Source organism: Apostichopus japonicus, chromosome 9 (genome assembly GCF_037975245.1).
Source record: "Apostichopus japonicus isolate 1M-3 chromosome 9, ASM3797524v1, whole genome shotgun sequence".
NCBI classification, from domain to species: domain Eukaryota; kingdom Metazoa; phylum Echinodermata; class Holothuroidea; order Aspidochirotida; family Stichopodidae; genus Apostichopus; species Apostichopus japonicus.
In genome coordinates, this window is record NC_092569.1 from 31141111 (window position 1) to 31166089 (window position 24979).

Here is a 24979-nt window from a genome sequence, read left to right on the forward strand (position 1 = left end):
GCTCATTTTATTAGTGGACATTCTTATAATAGTTTCGACATACCTATATAAACTAGGACATACTCATATTTGGAGATGCTTATATTGTTTTGGACATTTTTTATACGTATGGCATTCCGTACTACGACCAGTGTAAAAGTAAGTTTGTTGGAACATTATCCGACTTTTTGAAGTACGACTACTATATGGTTACAAAATTGAGTGTCTGTCGTCATAATTGGAGGAGCCCCCTCAACTCGATTTTGAAAAGTACACGCATTGCGGGAGAATCTTCACATATCTTTCTGAAATATTCATTATAGCATTGATAAGCGTATATTGAACAATATATTTTCTAGTAACTGTTAGCAATATCCGTCAATATTAATTTCATCATTAATTCAATAAGAATACTTTGTCGGAACATATTTAGGTTGTTATAAATTTGCTCCGTGGGCTGATACGTGAGGGTTAAGGATTATGAAAAATGGTCCCGATCGGTATACTTAATAAATCTACTTAAATGGAAACGTATAACATCTTGTTCTTTGAAGATGAAGATACGACCCGTGTGAATGTGAATCTTTCAGAAATTTATCTGCCGTCTTAAGTAGAATTACTACAATAAAAAACAATAAACATGTTTATGAGTGACCTAAAGTCAATAATAACAATCCTGTCTGTAGGAAAGAAAAATAATGTGACGGCATTGAAAGGATAATACGTCGAGTCCGTTTATCTTGCTCTTAATGTTTGACATTTCTCAAATATTAAGGGATGAACTACAGTCGGTTATTTAATCTCATATTTTTCGTTGTAGTAATTGTCGTCCACAAGTGAACACAAAGCTATGATATTTAAAGCAAATATTCTAGTCACAGTTTAGGTGGTCTAATTGGAGGAAAGCGGATGGGGTGCTGTTAATGCAACATGTAGGTATTAGAGCCTGTGCTATAATCTGTCCACTCTTTCAGCCTTTCTTTTTTTGATGTTTTCTAACAATTGTTCTTTCTATTTACTAATAATCAAGGTCTACTCCTATACTTCTTATTTAGATATTGCTTGAATTTATTCATGAACTAAAACTCGCAAATTGGATGAATAAAAGCTACATCGTATTCTTACATGGAGATGAGTAAGAGAAAAAGAAAGTTATGTAGACTAATGACAAAGTTACTGAGACTGGTTGAGTATAAACCTTTGACAAATAACTCATTAAAGGAGTCGCCCGGAACCATGCTTATATAATCAACTTCGTGTGAATGTAAACGCTTCTTTAGTTATAGAACGATAAAAAAATGACCTAATTGTGTCACTGTAAGTTAAGTAATTCGGGAATAAGGATGGAATATATTAGTTGGTTTCGGTTGGTTGTGCTCTTTCTGACTATAAGAGTAGCTTTTACTAAGGAGTCTACTGGAAGAACTGTTCGTCAGACATAGTAACTAAATAACTCAGAAAGCATATAGAAACGTTTATGATGTAGTTCCTACGTTGCCATTAGCTGCTTATATACAACATAGTGGAGCATTTGAAAAAAAAAAATAATACTACTCATCATACTGGTGCCTTCTTTTCAGATACTTTCATTGTATTTTATTTGATATCATTCCCAGTGCCATTATTTAAGATGGCATTTTAACAAATACACTACAAGTTCAATGCAATTACAGAAGTCATCGAGTTACATAAGATATGTAGTTCACCATCACTTGGTGTTGTCCCTTAATACATAGTAATGCCTTGGAAGTAGTACTTGGGCATAACAGATCAATGTTAAGGATACTGTACGTAATAACTATAAAATGTTCATCGGTTCATTAGTGTACCTTTCATTCACTTTCATATTTCAAATACACAAACCTTCTAAAGCTTCGATATTTCCTTCTTACTTAACACATGTTAGTATTTCGCCAACCGTTTCATATCATTGTTATCTTGAAGACTTTACCTTACTAATTTGATCATTGAACTGAACGAATTTTCATTGTTGTCGTTGTGATACCGCAATCAGAACCGTGAAGATTCTTCCAGAAGATACCGCGGTAATCGTTGGACGAGTATTCACCATTCAGATTGGAGTACCCGCAGGAATAGAAAGTTGTCTCATATGCCGGGTTTTTGTTTGCGCAGCATATCCTTTTATAATAATAATAATTACAATAATAATAATAATAGCCAGTACAGCTTTCACAATTATAGCATTTCAGATGTGGACGGCTAGAGGGACAATAATAATAATAACAATAATAATAATAATAATCATAACAGATACAGTCAGAGTACGCATGTCCACCTGTAGCTACGCGATTGCTGAATGAGTAACAGTTGCTGGTAGAGCCTGTGTTACTATCGTCTGGATACCACCAGCCACCTCGGTGTTTTTCTGCGCAATCGAAGGTACTCGATCCATCATTGTCTCGATCTCGCGTACTAAATCGATATCCGGAATTTGCTACCATAGCGTTATTACCTGGAATGATATTAGCAAATATAGAATGAAGGTACTTTCTTGTAAAATACGAAGTTTTTTCCTTTTATATATACTGAACATCATTAAGTCATTTTAGGTTCGTTTGCTAGAGTTGTCGGTTATAATTGCGTTTGTTATTTTGTTCGTTTAAGTTGGGCTTACGTTATATTTTTGTGGTTTCATATACGAGTTCTAAATTATGGTAAGGAATGTTACAATATTGAACAAAGGAGTCAAGTTTACGAATCTTTACTGGAGCGATTCCAATTCTGTTAATTCGTCTGGGACCTCATTTGAGAACATAGTTAATTACGACAATATTTTTCTGAATGTCAGTATTGAATTTATATAATTATTCGTTTCCTTTGAAAAATATTAATTAATAATATAGTAGTGATTGACAGATTAGCAGAAATGTAATCGGTGCATTTATTGAAGTATTCACTTTCGGCATTTTGTAAAATATATAGTTTTGACTGTTCAATATATGATAGGTGCTCAAAAAAGAGGGAGGGTAATAAAGTGTTTGGTTGTATCATTCATGTCATCATCTTCTCTCGTGATAACGTCTTATATTTCATACTGACGGATTACTTTAATTTGATATCAACAAACTAATAGTTTACCATATGATTAAACATTCTAACGATAAGAAATGCGGCAAATAATGCTCTTTAAGAATGTAACACATACACATCGTCTCGACTGATCTCTTAAAAAAATGTCCGAATTATTTGATACTTTTGTTGTTATTATTGTAATATAATTGGCCTCTCAATCAATGTAATGAACAAATATTGTATGGTCAAATGAAACTTAATTTTCTTTTGTTTGGAAATGATAAAGTCGTTCTTTAAGAAATTAATTTAATTCACTCTTTAATAACATATTTCAATCACAAAGTAAGCTGAAATGCTGCAGCAGTTTTTAGGTTTCCAGACTGGTTATAATTCCTTAATGTTTTAAGCTTGACATTTGCGAGCAAGCAGACGCTACTAACTATATAAAAGTGGTTGATATGATATATTATGTATGATGTTACAACTATATTTTATATATATATACAATAATATATCATTTTACCAACACGTGCTAAAATGCAAGGCAATTGTTTAATGAGCAATGCGCACGGGACTCAAAGCTCGACGTCTAATACAGTTTGACATTAGTATATACACTAGATGTATAACATGACCTGAGTATATGTACGAGTAAAAATCCAAGAGTGTGATTAAAACTACAGGTAGTTATGCTAGAATAATATGACGAAATAACTACAAGTATGCGTATGATTGACATTTAGCACAATACATACCAGCATTTCCATTGTAGCCACTCAATGACAGTCGGTATTTGTCTCCCTCATTACTGATTCTGAAAGATGAATAACGGGTGTGGTATCTTGCTCCTTCCCTGTTTGTCTTTTCTATTTTAAGTTGGTAGGTTTTTTGATTTGTCAATTTGTATATTTTATCGTTGCCAATCCAATGATCTCCTGTTGGAATTCCAAACCCGTTTTTGTACTCATTCCAGTTTCGATAAAAGCTGACGGAATTACTTGTACGTCGTTGCAAAATCTAAAAAGAGAATCAATTAGTTTATAGATGGCAAGTAAGTAATGTATACAATGTATCATTGTACTACAATAAGTAAGATAAATTAATTGGTGAAGGTCAATAATCCGATTTGTTATGAACTGATAGGAAGATGGATCAATTTAATTAAATAATTGAATGATTTACTTCAAATGTTAGTGAACGAAGTCCTGTCATATGAGAAAACACAAGTTTAACATGGGAAAGATTTTACTTGTCAATGGCTAAAACTTACTGTCCATCCCCCACTAGACATTTCACAATAAACTTCAAAACCAGAGCTCCCAGCTGGATAAATGGTATATTTTCCGTTATTTCTTCTACCCGCTCTGTATAGATCAGAACAATCTCTCGGTCCACCGCGGGTACATGTAACACCATCACCTGCAAACCATTCGATACAGTAACATCTACGGATATCATTCCGCTCCTCACAGGTTGCGTCTGCACTGCAACTGTACCTCTCACTTGTGAGTAAGTTACTGTTGCAAGTTATTCGTAATGAACAGTCAGAATTGATGTATGATTCACCTTCCTGGAAAGATAAATGTATGACGTCATATTCCAAAGATAGTAAATATTTGTTATTTGTTACAATTTTAGCGACTTTTGATGACACACTGGATTAACACTAATAAACGATCATGAGCGTTTTAAATATATTAGGTAACGTTAATCGTTCTGGGTGTATCATAATTGCGTTGCCATGCTTTGTATTTTCGCTAGATATAAATGAATACAGGTAAAGCATTTAAAATACCCTAAAGAATCGTACTGACCCTTAATACACTTCCTTTGGCAGCAACGAAGCAGTTGTGAGTGCACGTGACTCCGTCACCTTCGTAGTTTGGATCGCAGTAACATTTACGTACACCGTTCCTCTCAGCACAGGTTGCGTGATCACTACACTGGTAACTCGCCTCTATAGTCTGGTTGTTTCTACAAGTTGATCTCAGTGTACATCTCGAATTGACGTAAAACTCGCCTTCCTAATTTAAAATATTCAGCGAAACAAAAACCTAATGAATGATATATTGTCAATGCAAATTATCCCTCGACTTTTCTCGCAAAGGGTATGAACTTTAGGAAAGTTCTATGAAGTTTTTGAACCAAACTCGAATATATTCGATCTAGTGATTTGCCATTAAAACCAAAACGTAGCTGAAACATGTTGCATTCAAAGGTTTATTTCAACTTAACACTTAGGCTACAATTCTTTCTAATCGCAAGACTTTGGGTTCAATAGTAAATCATGACTTTTTATGTAACATTTATGAGGGAATGAACATCCGTATGAGTAGTATTATCAATCCCTTCTTAATGTAATACATCAATCGACTGACAGGTTTGCCTGCACCGGCGACAGAATTGGGGTTCATGGTCCCTGCCTAAACCGCGATACACACGCCAATCGGTTTACTGTAAATGTATAGCGATAATCGACAATTTAACTATTTAAAGGTTTGATTGAAATAATATGGACAATGCGTGAAGAGCAAAGTATTTAAAATGTCCTGAAAGAAATGTACTGACCCTTAATACACTTCCTTTGGCAGCAACGAAGCAGTTGTGGGTGCACGTCACTCCGTCCCCTTGGTAGTTTTGATTGCAGTAACATTTACGTACACCGTTCCTCTCATCACAGGTTGCGTGATCACTACACTGGTAACTCGCCTCTATAATCTGGTTGTTCTCACAAGTTGATCTCAGTGTACATCTTGAATTGACGTAAAACTCGTCGTCCTAATTTAAGATATTCAGCGAAAATACTAATAAATCTTTCATCAATTTGCGGTTGTCACAGTGAAATGTATAGGTTTTCAACAGTGTGTGGTCAATACAAACTTCCTATTGATTGATCTAGGCAAGTATATGAACCTTTAAGAAATTTAAATGCGGTCGTTGAAGCCAACTCGGATGACGCAGGCTTTCCGGATTCGCCATAAAAAGGTAGCTATCAAACAATAAATGAAGAGGAAAGCATTTAAAATGCCCCGAAAAAGCCGTACTGACCCTTAATACACCTCCTTTGTCAGCGACGAAGCAGTTGCATTGGTTCAAAGGAATACATCGCTCTTGCTGTATTAGATAATCACCGACACAAACACATTGCTCTGTTTCTGAGTGAGATGTAGCCGAGATGCAAGAGTCAGGGTCATCACAATTCCTTTCACAGGTCTCATTGCTAAATATCTCATTAGCTGGACACCACTCGGGGATTATTCCTAGAGTACAGGAAATAATAAAATATAAATAATATGAACCTGATAGAGAAACGAAGAATATGACGTGAGAAAGAAAAGGTTTGTCATTCTGCCCTCTCATGTCACTCTTATCTGAAGGTTAAAGGAAAAACACACAATCAGAAACAGTTCGAATATATACAGAACAATTTAAATCAGGTAGTGGCTGTTCCTTATTCAACTTTATGTTAATATTTATTCAACATTACGAGATGATACTCCATAATTTGTTGCACAACTGGTCTGAAACCATATAGTCATAGCTTACTTCTGTTTCCGATTTTCCTCGGAGTTACTATACTACTTTTTGACAACAATGATTATTAATTACAGCGTTGGTTGTTTTGATCAAACTGGGAGACGGACCTGTTAATGTGTGAACATTCTGTTGTACACATGTTAGATACGGTTCCTTGTTCAGAACCAAGGTTAGTGTTGAGTACGAAGCAGTAATGTAGTAAGTGCGTAATCACAATTCAGCTAATGGAGGCCATTTCGAAATCTAGTATAGATAATAATGCAATATTAATATTTCAACATATCATATATATCATATCATGTTGGAACCGCTTCTATATGTATTTTAGCACCGTTGTACTTGCTGGTATACTCTATGTATACTCGTACTATATGTATTGTAGCAGTTTATTCAAGCTAACAAAAATTTTGCCATGTCAATTTTTACTTCCAAAAGATCAATTCGATCTCAGAATAAACCTTTCAGTTTATGCACGTTTACTTTCGACATTTAATAAACAAATACGAGTTATTTTGGCTTTATGTTTAATAATAATGTAAAAGACACTTACCATCTGATATTTTGAATGTACCTAAACTAGATATATGATAATCCCCCCATTCATCTGAGATACGAAACTCGTCGTATGTTACATAGTAAGTATCTCCAGCAACGTTCTCAAACTCCATTCGCAGTTGGTACCGCTTTTGATTTGTTAAGAATGCAATTTTCTCATTTCCAATCCAAAACTCACTCCCTAGAAAGCCAAAGCCATTTCTGAAATCTTTCCAATTTCTATTGAAATTGACGGAATCTGATCTTCGGCGCTGTAATACCTACGACGAATACCAAAGAAGTTAAGCGTTAACTAGGACGTTATTAAATATTAATTATTCGTTCCCTACCGCAATGTGATTTGTTGCTAATATTCTAACAGAAAATAGAAATTATATATATAACTTCAATTTGTAGTGTAGGCGAAAGGTTTACAGTTTTTCTTGGAAGATGAACTACACTGGACTTAATTTCAAAATGTATACAAATAATTGATTCAAATTTTGCTTCGATAAAAAGATTCAAGTTGAAAAAAGGATTTTTTTTACATCACTATGTATTGCTGTGGGCAAAATTTTAGTAAATTTGCTCAAAACTGGTTAAAGTTGAACAGGGGACATCAAGTTATCAATTATGGCATACCGTCCATCCACCAGTATCAAGATCATTATAACAGTAAGCCTCAAACGGTTCCGGGTAGCCATCTGGTTTAATAAGGTACACTCCAGATGTATTGTGAGTAGAGGAACATGCATTCGATACTTCTCTGCAATCTCTCGGATACTCAGGTTGTTGAAAAACAAAGTATGCAAAATCTGGATGAAAGGTAAAACAAATAAACATTTTATCTTGATTGAAAAATCATTTCAGTTAACGAAAATAACATTCTGAGCCAATTGTAATAAACATGGCTTTGTTACTATGAGACTTAAGATAAAAGATTAGCCTTTATGCCAATTATTACTCAACTACCGTATAGAGGAAGATATCGCGACTAATATTAAATTTAATAAGGTAATCGTGGTTGGATTCTCAGATGTAACTGTTTTGAAACAATTACGTTAACATAAAATTCAAAGACCATTTGAATCAAATGTTTTCGTAGTTATCAGTTGTTAAAGACTAATGAAAACAGTCAAATTCTATTTAACGTACATGAAAAAATATCGATGTGGCAAGTTGGACATGAAAAGATCGAAAATATACGACTCAGAGGAAATCAATTTCATAATAGATGTTCGGAAATGGTGACATGATTGAAAAAAAAAAAACGTTTAGAGCGACCACTAAAGAACCAACATTTCCAGCCATTCAAGTTGGTCAACTGAGGTGTTAACATTTATAATACATAAGTGATATAGCCTACTGAGGTTACTTCTTATCATAAGGTCATATAACATAACAACTACACCTACCTGAAGATCTTCTGTCGGCACCGACGATTCCCTGTGTAATAAAATACTTTTAGTGAATACATTACAAGACATACAGATTGATGCAGTCAACACTAAGCAGGATCAGATTAAATCTAAAGCTAATGTCTTATAAAAACAGTTCGAGGGAAAGAAAGAACAATTCGCAAACTGGTTCAAAACATGTGAGGTTAAAACAAGTTAAGTCGATATAAACTTTGGTATATTCTCCGGATCACCACTTGTATTGATGTTGTATCTTTGTCTACATTCCATAGCTGATTTACAGGTCAATGATCACTTACAGGATACAACTTTCTTCCAGGAAACTTTAGATTAATGGCATTTTTCCGGTGTAACAGCTATCCTGGTACATGATACGTAAGTTCACGTAAAGAACAAAGGCAATAGCTGACTGCTTCCTTAGAGCTTTGTTGCTTAATGCAGACAGATGTTCTTTGTTCAAATTATATTTTGACGTAAGAAGATTACAGACAAATGTTGTAACGCATTTGTGTTTAACAGTCCTTAATAACACTTAGGGATCATTTAAATCGTCCTAGCTATTCTAAGATTACCGTGTCTTGATACTTACCGTGCACAACGAAACTCTGAGATTTGAAAGGGGTCATTTTACTTATAAGGTAAGTTCATGCGTTTATCAGAACGAAAACGAAAACATATTCTTTGATTGTCTAATTTCGTGTGCGTTTTTGTCGCTTCTGTTACTGTTACTTGTCATTTAGCCTTTGAAGAAGATCCTGCTAGGATCGAATCCTCAGGCCAGCTTACTTTTACACATTGTCTAATTTCTGTAGACACCTATTTACTTCCATCAGCCGGCTATACTAACAACTAAGTCTAGCCAAAATTAGCAAGTGCTTCGTGTTTGAAATATTTCGTAAACCAATCGGCAACAAAATGTGATACGCAAACTTGATTTTCAAAATACAATCTTTTCATCAGTCATTGATGTTTTCACAAACGGCATCCATGATACTATTTGCAGCTTCTGCAATGTACACAATTTTCGGAATGATTTAGAAGAGGGGTTTCCATGTGTAAAAACATATATTCTCAGCGGAGGACTGATAGGCTACTATTGTAGGTATAAACATATATTCACATACGTTAAGTTACTATCCTGAATATAAAATTGTATAATACATCAGCCAGACTGGTGACATTTTCTTTAATGCGCGACAAAGACTGATGAGTTTTTAACGGTAAATGTCCATGACTGGTCTGTTTAGATCGGTTAATATTTTCAGAACTTGCGTCATGCTTGTTTGAACGGCTGTTCGGCATATTGGCCACTTGCTATTAATCGAAACTGGCTTTTTGTGGGGAAAAAAAGTTAAATGTTAGTTTGCCGTTATCTTCAATGAGGCTAACTTTTACCGATACTGATATGCCGCCGATATTGCAAATATCAATAAACACTTAAAGAGTTAAACTTTATATTACAACTTTCTTCCGGGAAGACTTAGATTATTGAAATTGTCCCGGTCTTACAGCTACTCTGGCACATGATATGTAAGCTAACGTGAAAGAACAAAGGCAAACATGAACAAAATGAACTCTAAGTGAAAGGTTGTATTTACTTGTAAGGTAAGTTTTTAGCAATAGACTTTTATATCTTACTGATTAGAAGCATGAAGCATGAAGCGGGATTGTAAGGATCAGTATTTAATTTTAAGCTATAAGGTGTGACGTAGTGAGAACACAGCAACCAATAAGTTGAAGAGAATTTTTGTCTTAATGGTTTTGTCAATTTTCTTTAAAAATCCACAGCATTAAAAGTAAACCTATAATACAATACACCAGTCCGTTATGAAATAGAAAATTTAAGATATCCTTGTTGAACGTTAATTCTAGAAAGCTACGTGATATATAGGGAAATAGATAATTTAACTTATAAACTTTATTTTCTATAACATGACAATGATGACAATTGCAAGAAATATAGAATTTCACCAGAAAAAGTGCAAAAGGGAAGGGGGAACTTTCAAAAGAAATTTAAAATGTGTTTTTTTTTTTCTTTCAGACAAGTCCTTCAATGATTATAAATCCATAGAACCATAAGTAGTAAGTATTTTACAGGTAGTCGGCTTTAAATTTGTTACAGTAAGAATGGTCGATAGAACCTTAAACAATTACATTTTTTATCTTGTTTGGTATATTCTGAATACTGACATGTCTGAACAGACGAGTATATGGCAGTTCAAATTTCATGACATTACGATGTTATCTGTCAAGAAAAAGCATATTGTATAGAATTTCCAAATCTCTGTATAAACAAGACAGCGCGCTTTAGTTGTTACCTGAAATGTTAAGAATTCTCTGATTTATTCGTCTTTATCAAATTCTTGATTTTTTGTCTGCACACTGGTCATCTTGTCAATATAGCCTTAAAACGTTCTACGGTTTACAGAAGAATATGATCCTTTGATACAAGGATATCAAACCACCTTTACCTTAAATCAAGAAAATAAAATCAATAGAATCGAAATAATTACACAATGTAATTTGCTGTTGCCAACAAGGTAAAATACACAACATGGTATCATTTCTACAAAGATAATAACGCGGTCAAAGGCGATTGTTTTGGGATGTAGCCAAAGTTTTGTATCGTCGATAATGCTTTAAGGAAGCAATGACTTACACTGTATGAGACGTTACTGTTCTATTTGTATAAACCATTGTAGTTTATTGTCACCGTAAGTTGAGTGACACAAGTCGTATTGTTCTTGAATACATTACTCGTTCGAACGATAGCCACAAAATATCAAATGGAGGAATTTAATTAGATATCTTTAAACACATCAGTAATCCGAAAGTTTTCAAGCGAATTATAACCATACATGGAGTAGAGTTATGACAATGCTTTCTAGTTTTTGCAACGTGTTAGAAAAGAAACATTTAAATACAGTGTAATAGATTTGATATTGTTTAATTTGCAAACGTTTATCATGTATGGGTTTTCTTAAATATAGGGAGACTTTCCTTTTCTACACTGAATTATGTTATCTGTTACTTTAAAACGACAAACGAAACGTTAAGTTTTGTACTACATCGACCAGCCACATGGTATCATGAAAGGAAGGTGCAAGTCGGTGGGAGGGAGGGATGGAGAACAGTGAATAGGGAGAGTGTGGGTGGGGATCGGTGACTACTCCCACCACATACATGCTATAGTTAGAGTACATTTTCAGTGGTCCCATTATAGGAAATCTGGCCATTCATGAGAATATCTTCGCGAAGGTTTTATATTTAATTCCGGTATTCAAATTGAGACTATTAAACGTTACCTAGTTTGTCAAATACAAGGAACTTTACATGATCGTCACGACTTTATGGAGTATCTTATGTGAAAATCAATGTAAATTACGGTACTTGTGATTAGATAATTTACAAATAAATTAGAGAAAAACTGTCTTTCTTTGAAGTATTTCCAGATTTTACGTATCACCTATATATATATATATATATATATATATATATATATATATATATATATATATATATATATATATATATATATATATATATATATATATATATATATACACATAAAATATTTAATTTCTTTACGCAATGACCTAACCTGTAATAATCCAGATATAGACAAAATCATCACATTGGATTGTCATTAAAATGTTGGTGAAGTGGATCATGTCAAAAGTAAGATTTTCAATAAAAATTGAATATACGTATTGTTGAAAATATTTTTATTTATACTCTGTGTTTTGTTTTGTTTTGTTTTTTTTTTGCTTCTATAGATTTATCTGAATTTAAAGTAATAAAATACAAAAAAACTAAAAACAAAACAATAAAACATGCATGTAATGAAAATTGAAAAGCATAATTATTTAAAGGCAAGCAACCAGAATGAGCATCAGGTTATTTTTAAAGTGTTAGAAATGTTCTCTGCATCTGCACTAAGTGATTCCGCTAATTATATGACTTTTATTTTTATTATATATTAATGATAGGATAAAATAGAGGATTTGCCTTTTGCTTTTCTTCCAGAATATAGCTTATATTAAAAACTACAATGTAACAAACTGATTTAATGCATGAGAACATACAATTCTTCAGTGAAATTGATTTATTTGATAAGGCATTTAAGTATTTTGGAACAATTCTTTGTGTGACTAGTAGTCTGGACTCAAAGACTAAAGAAACATCTTACTACGATTTTATTTTCAGTATTATTTTATGAAAATAACTATTATTTTCCCTCAGACTTCACATCGGTCACAATTACAAAACTAATGATTATTTTACATTATTCGAATCACTCGAAGAGGTAATTCAGATGTTACCAAAATGGCAATTTATAAGATCTTATAAAACAACTTATACGTATAATTAACGTCTATAGCATTGGAAAGCGACTTTCAATCTTTTAAATCTTCTAGTTTATACAATTCAAAGATCATGTACGTAAAAAAACAGTATCATTTTTAAACAGTTAAAAAAGTCTCACACATTCGACAAACAATACTTTATAGGTGTTTCATTCTAACTCACGAGAATTAAAACAGAAATTTCAAAAAGTGCAATGGTCATGAAAGTTAGTTAAACATAAATTTATTTTGTTGTTTGTTGCATTAATTAATTGATAGAAATATTAGCATATTATGGGATGTGCACATTGTTTGTACTTTTTATTTTTAGGTAAGGATATATCAAAATATCTCAACTAACTCCATTCACTACTAAAATCTCATTTACTTTCTTTCAAGTTTCCCCTTATCTTGGTATAGTTATAGGACATTAAGTCTGAGTATAGAGGAGTTACCTCTAGTTAAGTGTTACTATACTTCTCGTTTTGACATTTTCATAGAGGAAATAACTTTGATCTCTACTCATGATATCAATCGTATTGAACTGTCACTTAGAAAGGCATGCGATAGGAGACGTTCTTTACAACTTTATCATTTTAAATAAAATAAATGAAAATGTCTTACATTTCCTCTGCTCTTATATCCATGATCTATAAAAATTGCGGTTAAAACAATTGTTGTTATCAAATTAACTAAGCCGAGTATCGTTATTATAATTACTAGTTAGTTTTAATTTAAATTATTGTTATTCAACCTTGTTTCCTTGAAAATGTACATGTCCAAAGTAGTGATCTTTATGTTTACGTTTTTTCAAAATGCATTTCAAAATATCTTAATGCCTTGTTGCAGACTGTTTTTCCAACATTGCTACATAAATAATGATATATTTTAAAGTGATATCGATGAGCATGTGAAGGAAGTAAACATTTAGGTGCTCCCTGAGAAAATTTAAAGCTGCAAATTTCGCATCTGGATGATAGTTTGCAGAAATAATTTCAAGTTTAAAACTGAGCATTGTTTCCAATTTGATGAAATTGAATCGGACCTACCACCCTTTGAAGTATATATCTTATTTAAAGGATATACCTTATCATTATAGTTTTGTTTACAGTAGTTACCCAACTGTTGACTATTTGTATTTGAAGTAAATTGAAGCATCTTTCTGATTGGATTATGACATAGAAATATTTTGTTGTTAGATTAGTCAACGCAGATGTTGCTTTGATGGATTCATAATGATAACTTCGACGAATACAAGCACTAACGAGCCTGTTTGGAAATCATATCAAAATAACAGAGCTGACAAAGAAATTTGCCTTTAAACAAATGGGAATCAAGTTATTCGTTGTATTATTAACAAAAAACATTAGAAACACATAACCATACAAAAAGTAGCGACTGTCGCTCTGTATCGATAGGGAATCCCATGTCTGGATATTTTACAAGAACATACATTTTCACTTATGAATCTAGAAATAACTGGATTTTATAGTTTAGCTTGTAGTTATCGCTGAAATGATTGAATTTCAAAGTGTTGGTTATTGTACTTGTAGCCAAAATTATGGAACATGAATTTATAAACTTGATTAATCTACTTGTTAATTAAGTTCAATAATTGATGAAATGAAGGAGTTTTGTAACGTGTTAATATGTACCTCAGAAAGGTGGGCTTGGCTATTAGAGGGTAACCTTGTTCACTGATGTGCTGTAAAGGATATGTGGAGAGCGATATACTCATAGTTTGAAAAGAGATTACTTTTTCTTGGCCATATCACGCAACCTGATTGACTTTTATTAGTTGGTGTGTAACAAAATTCGTTTAAGATGTATATATGAATGAGGTTTTCTTCTTAGTATTTTACATGTGAGCAAATATGAGAGAATACTTTATTTAGGCATAGAAAAACCAATTGATCTAATTTAGTTTTTCCAGTATGTGTGGTTCAATTAAAGACGTGTTGTTATATGTCAAAACATTGTTGTTCTTTCGCAAGGTTAAAAATTCTAAGTATTTTAAATTGAAGGCCTTTAAAACTGAACTTCATCAGGTATTTTTTATCGATGTTTTCCTATTTAATGGAAAAAGTTTTTACTTCAGTTTGTCACATCATTTAATATAAACAGAGTTACCTCAGCAACACAACTTATATTATTTTCGAAACAGTGGTAAAATATTTAAAAAATTAAATAATAGAAAGACTTACCCTTTCTGTTCCAAACGAGTTGCAAATCGTCAAAACAGTCAAACAAACTTTGAAAAGCGTTTCCATAATTTCGGGTCTGTAGAAATGTCACGCGAAAATATATTCGATGAAGTGCAAGATGACAAATGGCACAGAGTCTCTCTTTAGGGGTGATCAACTCCCTACTGAAATGACCGCAGTAGTGGTATGGATGTCCATTAAATCCATCATTTTATTTGAAATATGGTTTGGATTACAGGTACAGCTCATACGAGAAAATGCTGTGCATTGGCCTCTGTGTTAATTAGGCTAGTGGTCATGCGCAATCTAACTTAATATTATTTGTAGCTATTTGCATCTTGAACTTTCACTCTATATATACAGTAAGCTTCAGTTGCATAATGTTGAATTGTCCTTGTTCCGATAAATATAGCATAAAACCTATTGTATACTAATTGACTATCGTGTCTCTAGTTCCAAGGACAGCAGTGATATTGCAATTTAATAACTCTTAATGTATTTGGTTTTTAAAACGAGTATCGTGCTACTTTTGAATTTTATTACGTTCAGTGTGGTTTATGATCAAAGGTTTTGTAATTGTGCGTAGTTGTGATGTCAATTCTACCAAACCGATTAAAAGAGTAGGAATGCTGATTTACTTGTTCTGGTTGATATCATCCATATGTTTAAGAACCCTTTATGAGTGATTATGTTAGCTAAGTTACTTTGCTTTTGGTTGGAAGGCAAAATTAAAGCAGTATCGAATGGACAGGAAGTGATACTACTAACCAACACTTTATAACATGCATGAACTAGTACAATACATATTATATACCGTGAAATGTACGGTATGATCTATTCTACACTATCAATATGTTTGTACAAATATCTAATTAACACAGTTTGGAACATTCGAAGTTTGTCAGTGGTATGCTATATGAACAATACTTCCTTGTTTTATGATGTCTACGTCACACCCTGTTTGCGGAATCGAGTATCCTCACATCTGATTGAATAAACATGTCAGCTGTTTTGCTGGGCTTTCACTGAATTTTTAATATCTGTAAAAATTAAATCCGTACTGACTGTAGACAATAAAAAAAATCTTTGTTATTTATATTAGATATTGAATCCAAAGAGCTTGTTTTGACATTTAAAAATGTACACTGATATCAGATTACAAACCTCTCTTTTAATTAAAATGTTATTTTAATTTGTAACAAGAAAGGCTCCAGGGGCTTTAAAACAAGTCAAGAATGCAGAGGAGAGACGAGTGGTCGAGGAGAAGGCTAGGCGTGAGACCTTATTCGTTCCCACGGCAGCAAACCAAACGTAAACATTTTCTAAAAAAAACATTCTAGTTCAGCTTAATTATTTCAGATGATCTATAGCGATGCGCATGCTGCGAAACTACACTGCGATAACGATATTTGTTTTTAGGCCAATGCATATCTGGCTATATTACAAAATATGAAAGTTTATATTGTCCATCAGTTAAGTTCGTCAAATGTATTAAAGTCCAGACATTGAACAATAAACAAGAATCATCATACTGGAAACTTGTAAAAGAGTACTACGTTTGTCTTTCTGATATATTATGTAAAAAGAACATGTAAAAGAATTTAAACAGGAAAGAAAATCTGCTGATAATGATATCATATGATCAGGGGCGTAGCCTACATTTTTTTTGGGCCAATTTATCCTTTTTTTTAAAAAACACCCATAATTCAAATCGATAAGCTTGCTGGACGAGTTTAAGAGTCTATAGACAGGAAAAAACTATTGAAATGAACGTAGCAAGAATATGGCTAAATTAGGTGACCTATTCTTCTGTCATCTATGCTGTCATTTCTATCGCGTGCCGTTACATTCAGAACTCTACCCGCCGAAAAAGACTAGGATCCGATCTTGTCAGTTTTTTAACATGTTTTTGTTTTTAACCCGTTTACGCAGATAATATTTCAGTGGAGAAAACACTTGAGAAATTGCATCAGATGGCAATCGTCGGATAGCTCTCGCCTTCTCTTATTAGGCTAACTTAAACATTTACTAGATACAGTTGTATCATACATTTCTGGACTATCTTTGTATCTACAAGTATCAGAAGTTGAAAAGTAAGACTACTCTGTACATGTACCTTGCTAATTTTAATGCATTATGTAGTATTGAATTACGTACTATTTTAACTCGTTAGTTTTTTTGGGGTTAAAAGTGATATTGAATGAGGTGTCTCAAGTTAGCAAAAGGCCAGGGAACCAGAATGAACATTCGGGAAGGGCCGTTTCCGGCCATCTGGGGGTTTGTAAAACCAAAAATTTTCTTGTACGCTCCGCGTCAACTGATGGTGGCGCTCCGCTCAGATAGTCGTGCCTACAACTTTGAAATTCCATATCAATCGCAAAAAGTGCTCCCCCCCCCTTCAAATTCCTGGCTACGTCGCTGCGAAGTGCATATACTGTTGGTTCTTTGTTTTTGCAATGGGGCATAGTTTATCCCTAGTAATTAGTACAACGACATATTGCATACAATATGTTCGTGACAGTGTTTCCAAGCAAAACAGGAGATGGGAGGAAGGAAATGAAACCCGATGTGTCTGCTTTGTCTTACTTTTTTTGCACAAACAAATGGATAAACCGCTCAAAAATATTGTCATTCAAGACAAATTTCTCAGCGTTGCTGATCTGGTTGGTTACTTGCTGGTAGCAAAGGATACTCAGCCATGTTTTTGCGGGTGTGCGGGTGTCGGTGTGCGCGCTTCTCTGACAGTTGCGTGGGTCGGTGATATCTCAAAAACGGAGTGATGGATATTTGTCATACTTTCTATGTAGATGTACTATAGTAAGGAGTTGTGCTTCATATTTGTTGGCACTGACCTTTTGAATATTAATGAGGTAATGGGGTCAACCGTAAAAATCTTTACATTGCAATAACTCCGCAACCGTAAGTCGGACTGTTAACAAACTTGGGATATTGTTGATGGTTAGTGTAGATGGAACATGAAGGCCCAAATTTTAAATTTCCACATTTAATGCCTTTTGGGACACATTCTTTGGGTCCGACTTTGTGGGCCCCAATATTTTTGGGACCATTAAGGCCCACATTTTCTTTACATTGCAATAACTCAGCAACCGTAAGTCCAATTGTAGCCAAACTGAGTTTACAGTTGATGGTTAATGTAGCTGGTACATTTTGGCCCGGCAAAATCTCCGGGCCCGTTTTAGGCCGGGTGGGCCCAAATTTTATTTTCACGTCAAATGCATTTTGGGTCACATTCTTTGGGCCCGATTACTTGTGGGACCATTTGGGCCCACATTTTGGAGGGTTCAGTTTTTTTGGGGCGAAACTATATTTTGAGCCACTTTGAGCCAAATATTTTTGGGACCATTTAGGCGTAACATTTTATCAGGGCCCAATTTTTTGGGAAGGTGCCAAATTTTAAACTTGCAATAACTCCACAACCTTAAATCAGGTTGCATCTAAACTTGGAATACAGTTTTTCGTTGATAGCTGGTACATGTGGGCATAAATATTTTGCTATTGAATGATGACATACAACACATTAATATTCCACTTAGCAAGGAACCATAGCGCCTGTTGGGCTCTTGTTTAACAATCGTTCCATATGCTGCGTATTGTAATAGTCCACGCAAAAAGAAAAAAAAGAGTGATATTGATATTTCAATAGATATTCCGGTTTTTACTATATTCAATATTAATATGTACTAAATCTCCGAATGATCCATTGCTACATAAATGATGACTAGTCCCGCTCATTACGAATGTTCTCGAATCAAATCATTTTCCTTTAACTTTATATAAACGAGAGAGCATTCTTGGATAACTTTCAATACCACTTGTGCTGGACAGCAACATGAAACGAATTGTAAAAATGTATGTATGTATGTATATGTGATCTTTCCGCAAGCAGGAACTCGCGAAAGAAGCCATGGAGGCTTATAGACTAGCAAGCTGACCAAGCCAATCTCTCGGCACACATCCATTTAACGTCCATGTCGGGAAGTTATTATTGAACAACACGATTGCCAGACGACACACATTGCCGTCGGCGGGAATCGAACCGGGGATCTCATGACTTGGAGACGCCGGCGTTAACAACTAGGCTATTCACTCCGCCGTTATGTTATTTGAAGTTTCAAGTTTGAAGTAAAATGTTTGAAGTTTGAAGTAAAATGTTATTTGAAGTTTCATGGTTTGCTCTTAAGTTTCGTGTTGTATCTGAGGAACTGACCTAATAGTTTGTGTGTTAGAATAAGTATTCCAGCCGTTGTAATTAATGAGCCTCAAATGGTCATTCCTCAAGTAAAAATGGTCCAGAAGTAGAACATGGATAAATAGCAGTGATTCTTACGGTCATATCAAAATTAATTATTTGTTTGTTAGAATAAGTAGTCCAGCCGCTGTAATTAATGAGCCTCAAATGGTCATTCCTCAAGTAAAAATGGTCCAGAAGTATAACATGGATAAATAGCAGTGATTCTTACGGTCATATCAAAATTAAGTTTGTGCCTTTATTTCTCCTGAATGTTATCCTTTCGAAGAAAATTGTAATACTGTGTTACGTTAACACTGTCAATCGAATTATCGTCAAGTTACGCTGGCTCCTTTACTAAATCACAACATACCTTTCCGCCATTTAAGTCTGTTGTTCTTGTAATTTGCAAACTTTACGGTAGTTGACATTATAGTGTAGTGTTTGTGGGAACGATTAACGCAAGAAAAACAACATCCAGAATTGTTCACTGCGTCTCTTCTGCCTTCTGATTATGAAGTAAATAAAAGTTATAAGTAACATCAAGAAGTTAAATCTAATATCAAACGATTAACCAAACCGGAACGAAGGAGAAATTAAACAGACGCGAAGTCAACGTATTGACACTCCTGTTTAACTCTTTGCTTAGGCCTAAACTCGACGACGTACAATAAATTTGCCTTAACAAGCGTAAGGTCAATATTATCCTTAGATACTGCAAACTCTTCTATAGTCATCCGGTTTTCGGGAAGTTGTTGACATGCTCACTTACAAAAAAAAATTCTTCAACAGCAGGGATTTGTTTTACAATCTCTTTTCAGAAACTAAGCAATACAACCTATAAATGGTATCCGAATATTTTAATGCATGTGATGCTGTGTTTCACGATGCGCGTGAGTGTTGTACGTGTGGTCGTGTGTGGGTTACATTTTTGGATGTGAGTGGCGTCGTGCAGTGTTTCTTGGTTTAAGTTACCCTTTATGCTATTTGCTTCTGGTTTATTCTAAATAATTGTCACAACAACGATTGACGACAAAGGACATGCATCTGTTTTGTAGGCTTAAAGCGAACAATTTCATGTAAGTTGTTTCTCTGAAACCTCCTTTGATGTCACAAATGACATTAGTGTAATTTAAGAATGATATTGTCTATGGAAAGTACAGTTTTATTTTTATTTCTTATATCCAATGATTGTTATTAATGTTGGTTTAGTCACAGGCTTGTCCAGATTGCACAGAATGACTGTATAGAACTGATCATGAATAAAATTTGTTCAATGATTTAAGATTTGAACTACGTTGTGTGAATTGTTGACTCTGTGACTGTTTAAAATAAATCGCTGTGAGATTTGTACACCTTTTGGAATATAATCTATTTAACTACTTATTTTTACCCGTACCTATCACCCAAACTCCCTGCCCCCTCCAAAAAAAATGGTTTTCGTGGAATACAAATAAGAAATATTATTGCCATAACCAACTGACCCAGCATATTCCAGGAATACATTGAGGCACTGAGCTTTTTCACAAGAAGATGTAACCTAGCCCTTTTGAAGCTAACCTCGTAGCTTGTTACTACACAAATAAGGAAATGAAGGGGGTGTTAATTTAGATGGTACAGCAAAAACTATTTGTGTATTACGACTTCAGTGTAGTTACGCCAATACTAGTGATACTAGTACTCGGCCGCGCTTCCTCCAAAGGTTCGCCACTTGTACCACTGAAGGATTTATTTTCCCCGATCTTGTCTTCGGAGTTTTTAATGTCGGTTATTTGATAGGAACACTACTCGTTTATGTCGACCCGTTAAAGCCTATTTTTTTTTTATTAGAAAGGACGGATCGTAGTCTGCTTCCGTGAAGTGTTCGCTACATTCGGAGCTGTACACTAGCTAGGCCCAGTGAATCGGCGCTGGTGTTCTGCACTAACTTGGTCATAATCGCCGTGTTATTTTCCTCCTTCGGCCATCGATGAATGCTAATTACATGGGTTATGACATTACTGCAACCCCCAAAAACACAAAGGACCGGTATTGCTCTCGGATATATTACAATATGTAAAAACAAACTTGAAATTTATAACAATATAGCGTAATACAGTGGTTGTTCTCTCAGTGTAAATGTTCGTGTATGTGGCGGTATGATCGTCGCGCATCCGGTACATTCTTGGGCTTTTCAATTGTGTTCCTAATATGAAGTTATCGTTGTCTTGTTTCAATGTCGCATTTTTCAGTTGTCTTTATTCGGGTGCAAATATTAAAATTTAATTTCTAATTAGTCCTTGAAGTTTTAAAGGTGACGAGAATAGTTCTGAACAAAGATGTTCTCATAGATTCAGAGGAAGTTACTCTCGATTAGTTGGATTTTACATTTCATGGACTCTTTAAGGGAATGTCTGTTATGATCAATGAAAAAGACAGCTTCATCCGCGTATTGAAGCAACATTGTTTCATTTCCGGTGAAATAAAGTCCCCTTAGAATTGCATTACAATTAATTGTCAAAGCTAGAATTTCTGCCCACAGAGTAAAAATATAAAGGCTTAAGGAGCCGTCTTGCCAACACCTCTTTTAATTGAAAAGAAACCTGCAGTACATCTATTGTTATAAATGCAAAACTACTGTTGTTAAAGAGAACATGAATCAACTTTTTAAAGCTATTGCCGAAATTAAAGAAAGTGAGAGTAGAGTGAATAAAGTTCCACTCCAATCTGTCCAGAGCTTGCTCAAAGTCAACTATAAAAATGAAACCTGGTACATTTTGCTCAGAAGTATAATTAATCAGATCTAATCAAATCAAATATTTTCGCCAATGAATTTTCCTTTAATGGCACCGCTTTACTGAGGACCGATTACTTTAGGAATAACTAGTTAAAGTCGTGACGCAAGTGCCTTAGCAACTATTTTGTAATCGGTATTAAGTAATGCGATAGGACGGTATTTTTTGTAGCATTATTTCCAGCTTTTATATTAAGAATTACATTACCTCTTGGCTGTTCCTCCGACAAAGTACCATTAAGGTAATCATGGTTAAATGCGTCTAACAAAGTTTGACCAATCACTGGCCAAAATTTCTTATAAAAGTTAACACATAGACAATCAGAGCCTGGGGCGTTGCATTTACCATCGATAACATGGCTTGTTTACATCCATATAGGGAAAAAGCATCTTCAGAATCTTTAACATTTGTTTGGATAATTATTAAGGAAGTTCTTTGCAAAGCTAGTGTTAGAGGAATAACAATTTTTGTATATATTTATTTGAATATACCGTGTTTTTCAGTCAAAACACCGCCATCACTATTCTAAATTCTCCGAATTGAACTATTGGTTTTACTTTTTTTTTCTAAGCCTAAGAAATGCTTGGTATTTTCTAATTCTTCTTAACTAATCTAGCCCTATAACTAACGATTTCGGCCTAAAGCTTACAATTATAACAATCCAGCAACTTATGTGGGCCTCCTTTTGTTGTGAACGGATAACAGCAGTGTCGGAAATATACAGCTGCTGTTCTAAAATAGAATCTTTGAAAGGAGCGACAGCGTGTTTTGGCTTTGGCTTTCTCGAAAACCATACTATTTATTTTAATACTGTATTAAAAGTACTCCCGTCGTACAGATTGATCCGGAAAGCAATTTTGGACAGGTTTTCACTGATAAATTCATAATTAGGGCAACCAAATTATGATCATTTAGAAAATCATTATTGAATTTCCAGTAGCCGGGCCTCTGTTTTTTTAATAGTTAGGCTAAGATTAACCATATAATGGTCGAACAAGATACCGGGAGAAAAGGTGATGCTACTTAGACAATGCTTGAGATCACTAGAAAGAAGAAAGAAATATAACCTACTATGAATGCCAGGAGTAACGTTAGAACTCCAAGTATTTTTTTGCACAACTGATTTCACTTCTCCACACGTCAATGAGATCAAAGATACCCATCAATGATAAGATTAGTCGTTCCTAGGCGATGTCATGAAATTGAAATTAGCTCCTATCTAATATAATGAAAACAATATTAGTCAAAATACTGATGCCAGCTTGAATTGTTTTTATTTGCGTCATTTTACATTATTCTCAGTGATTTAAGATTACATTTAAATAAATTAATTTTTAATCAATGACATTATCGATAAATGACAAAGTATCAGGCGTCATCGAGTTTCATGCAGTGCTAACTATTCCCTTGAAAAATGCTGCACCGTCATTAATATTTACCGCATGACATATGGTATCATTGTAATTCGACCAATGATCACGTTTGGGTATACCTGATCTATGTTAAAGATAATGTTCATGATATGTAATAACTATACAAAGCTGAACGACACATTGCTGCCTTTCTGTCACTTTGGTTTTCTATTTCTAAAAATCTTCTAAAATTTTAATACAACGATATTTAACATATGTTGTAATGTCTCCGATCATTGTGACTTTAAAGACTTCTAATTTACTAATTTGATCTTCGGATTGGCTGTATTTTCATTGTTTTTGTTGTTATACCGCAATCAGAACCGTGAAGATTCTTCCAGAAGATACCGCGGTTATCGTTGAACAAGTAGTCACCGTTGAGATTGGAGTAGCCGCAGGAATGGACAGTTATTTGGTAGACCGGGTTTAGGTTTTTTGGATAATCATTAAAATAACAATAATAATAACCACAACCGTCACACCTAAAGCATTTACAATGTGGACGACTACGAGGGCAATAAAGATTGCTGTCACAATCACTATGACAGATACAGGCGGTGTACTCGTAGTCTCCTGTAGCTACGCGGTTGCTGAATGAGTAGCAGTTGCTGGTAGAGCCCGTAATGCTATCGTCTGGATACCACCAGCCACCTCGGTGTTTTTCTGCGCAGTCGAAGCTATTCGATCCATCATTGTCTTGATCGTGCGTACTAAATCGTTTTCCTGAATTTGCCCCCATAGCGTTGTTACCTGGAAGTAACGAATAATTGGGGACTTTATTTTCTTGTTACTTTGTTCCATTTCTGACCATTTGTATGGAAACCTTAGTTCATAACATCGTTTATTGTGTTTATAGATTTCGTTATATCGATAGTATAGTGTAAAGTATACTTTCAACAATTGCGAAGAAATATGAAATAATGAAGCAATACCAAGGTACGTGTGAGATGAGTAGAAATGTAATCAGCTCATTCTTTCGAGTACTCATATTTTGCCAATTGTAGTATGGTCTTGAATTTTCAACAGTGTAGGTTTTCAAATAAGAGGAAAAGTTGTAATGTGCTTCTTTTTTTTTCGTCATCGCCTTTATAGTAAAATATCTTTTCTGACGTACTTTACTTCCATTTGATATAGGCAAAACAATTATTTACCTATGTGATTATACATTATAACGATAAGAACTAAGGCAGGTAATGATTTTTGAGAAGTTGAAACATACAGTTCGTTTCGACTGATCTCTGTCAAAAACGTTCAAATTCATAGGATACTTTTGTTTTTATTATTGTTATATCATTGGCTTCTTAAAAAATACAATGAACTAATTTTGAATTGTGAAATGAAACTTAATTTTATTTTTTATTTTTTCATGAAATGTAATTATTTCACTCTTGAATAATATCTTTCAACCACAAAGTGAACTGAAATGCTGCAGCAGTTCTATGGTTTCCAAACTAGTTGTTATTCCTTCCTAAGATCGACAAAGCATGTATGAA

The 24979-nt window shown here is 34.1% G+C and overlaps 2 protein-coding genes and 1 long non-coding RNA gene across 4 annotated transcripts in view; 1 reads left to right on the forward strand and 2 right to left on the reverse strand.

Moving 5' to 3' along the window:
• The window catches only part of LOC139973409 (uncharacterized), a 158225-nt gene that overhangs the window by 97368 nt on the left and 35878 nt on the right, over positions 1-24979 (reverse strand). The window lies entirely within an intron of this gene.
• On the reverse strand, positions 623-15132 carry LOC139973400 (uncharacterized). 2 transcript variants are annotated; one of them, XM_071980051.1, is made up of 10 exons: positions 15052-15132; positions 8499-8529; positions 7726-7898; positions 7100-7364; positions 6061-6272; positions 5581-5790; positions 4827-5036; positions 4283-4582; positions 3768-4029; positions 623-2452 (listed from the first exon to the last, which is right to left on the reverse strand). In XM_071980051.1, exons 1-10 carry the CDS (start codon positions 15115-15117, stop codon positions 1944-1946), a joined length of 2238 nt encoding a protein of 745 aa, XP_071836152.1. In that variant the 5' UTR covers positions 15118-15132; the 3' UTR covers positions 623-1943. The 2 variants fall into 2 exon arrangements, with proteins under 2 accessions (XP_071836152.1, XP_071836153.1); XM_071980052.1 differs by lacking the exon at positions 4827-5036.
• LOC139973430 (uncharacterized) lies at positions 15283-19776 on the forward strand. Its single transcript, XR_011795214.1, has 2 exons — positions 15283-16362; positions 18959-19776. It is a non-coding gene; the product is annotated as an uncharacterized lncRNA (long non-coding RNA).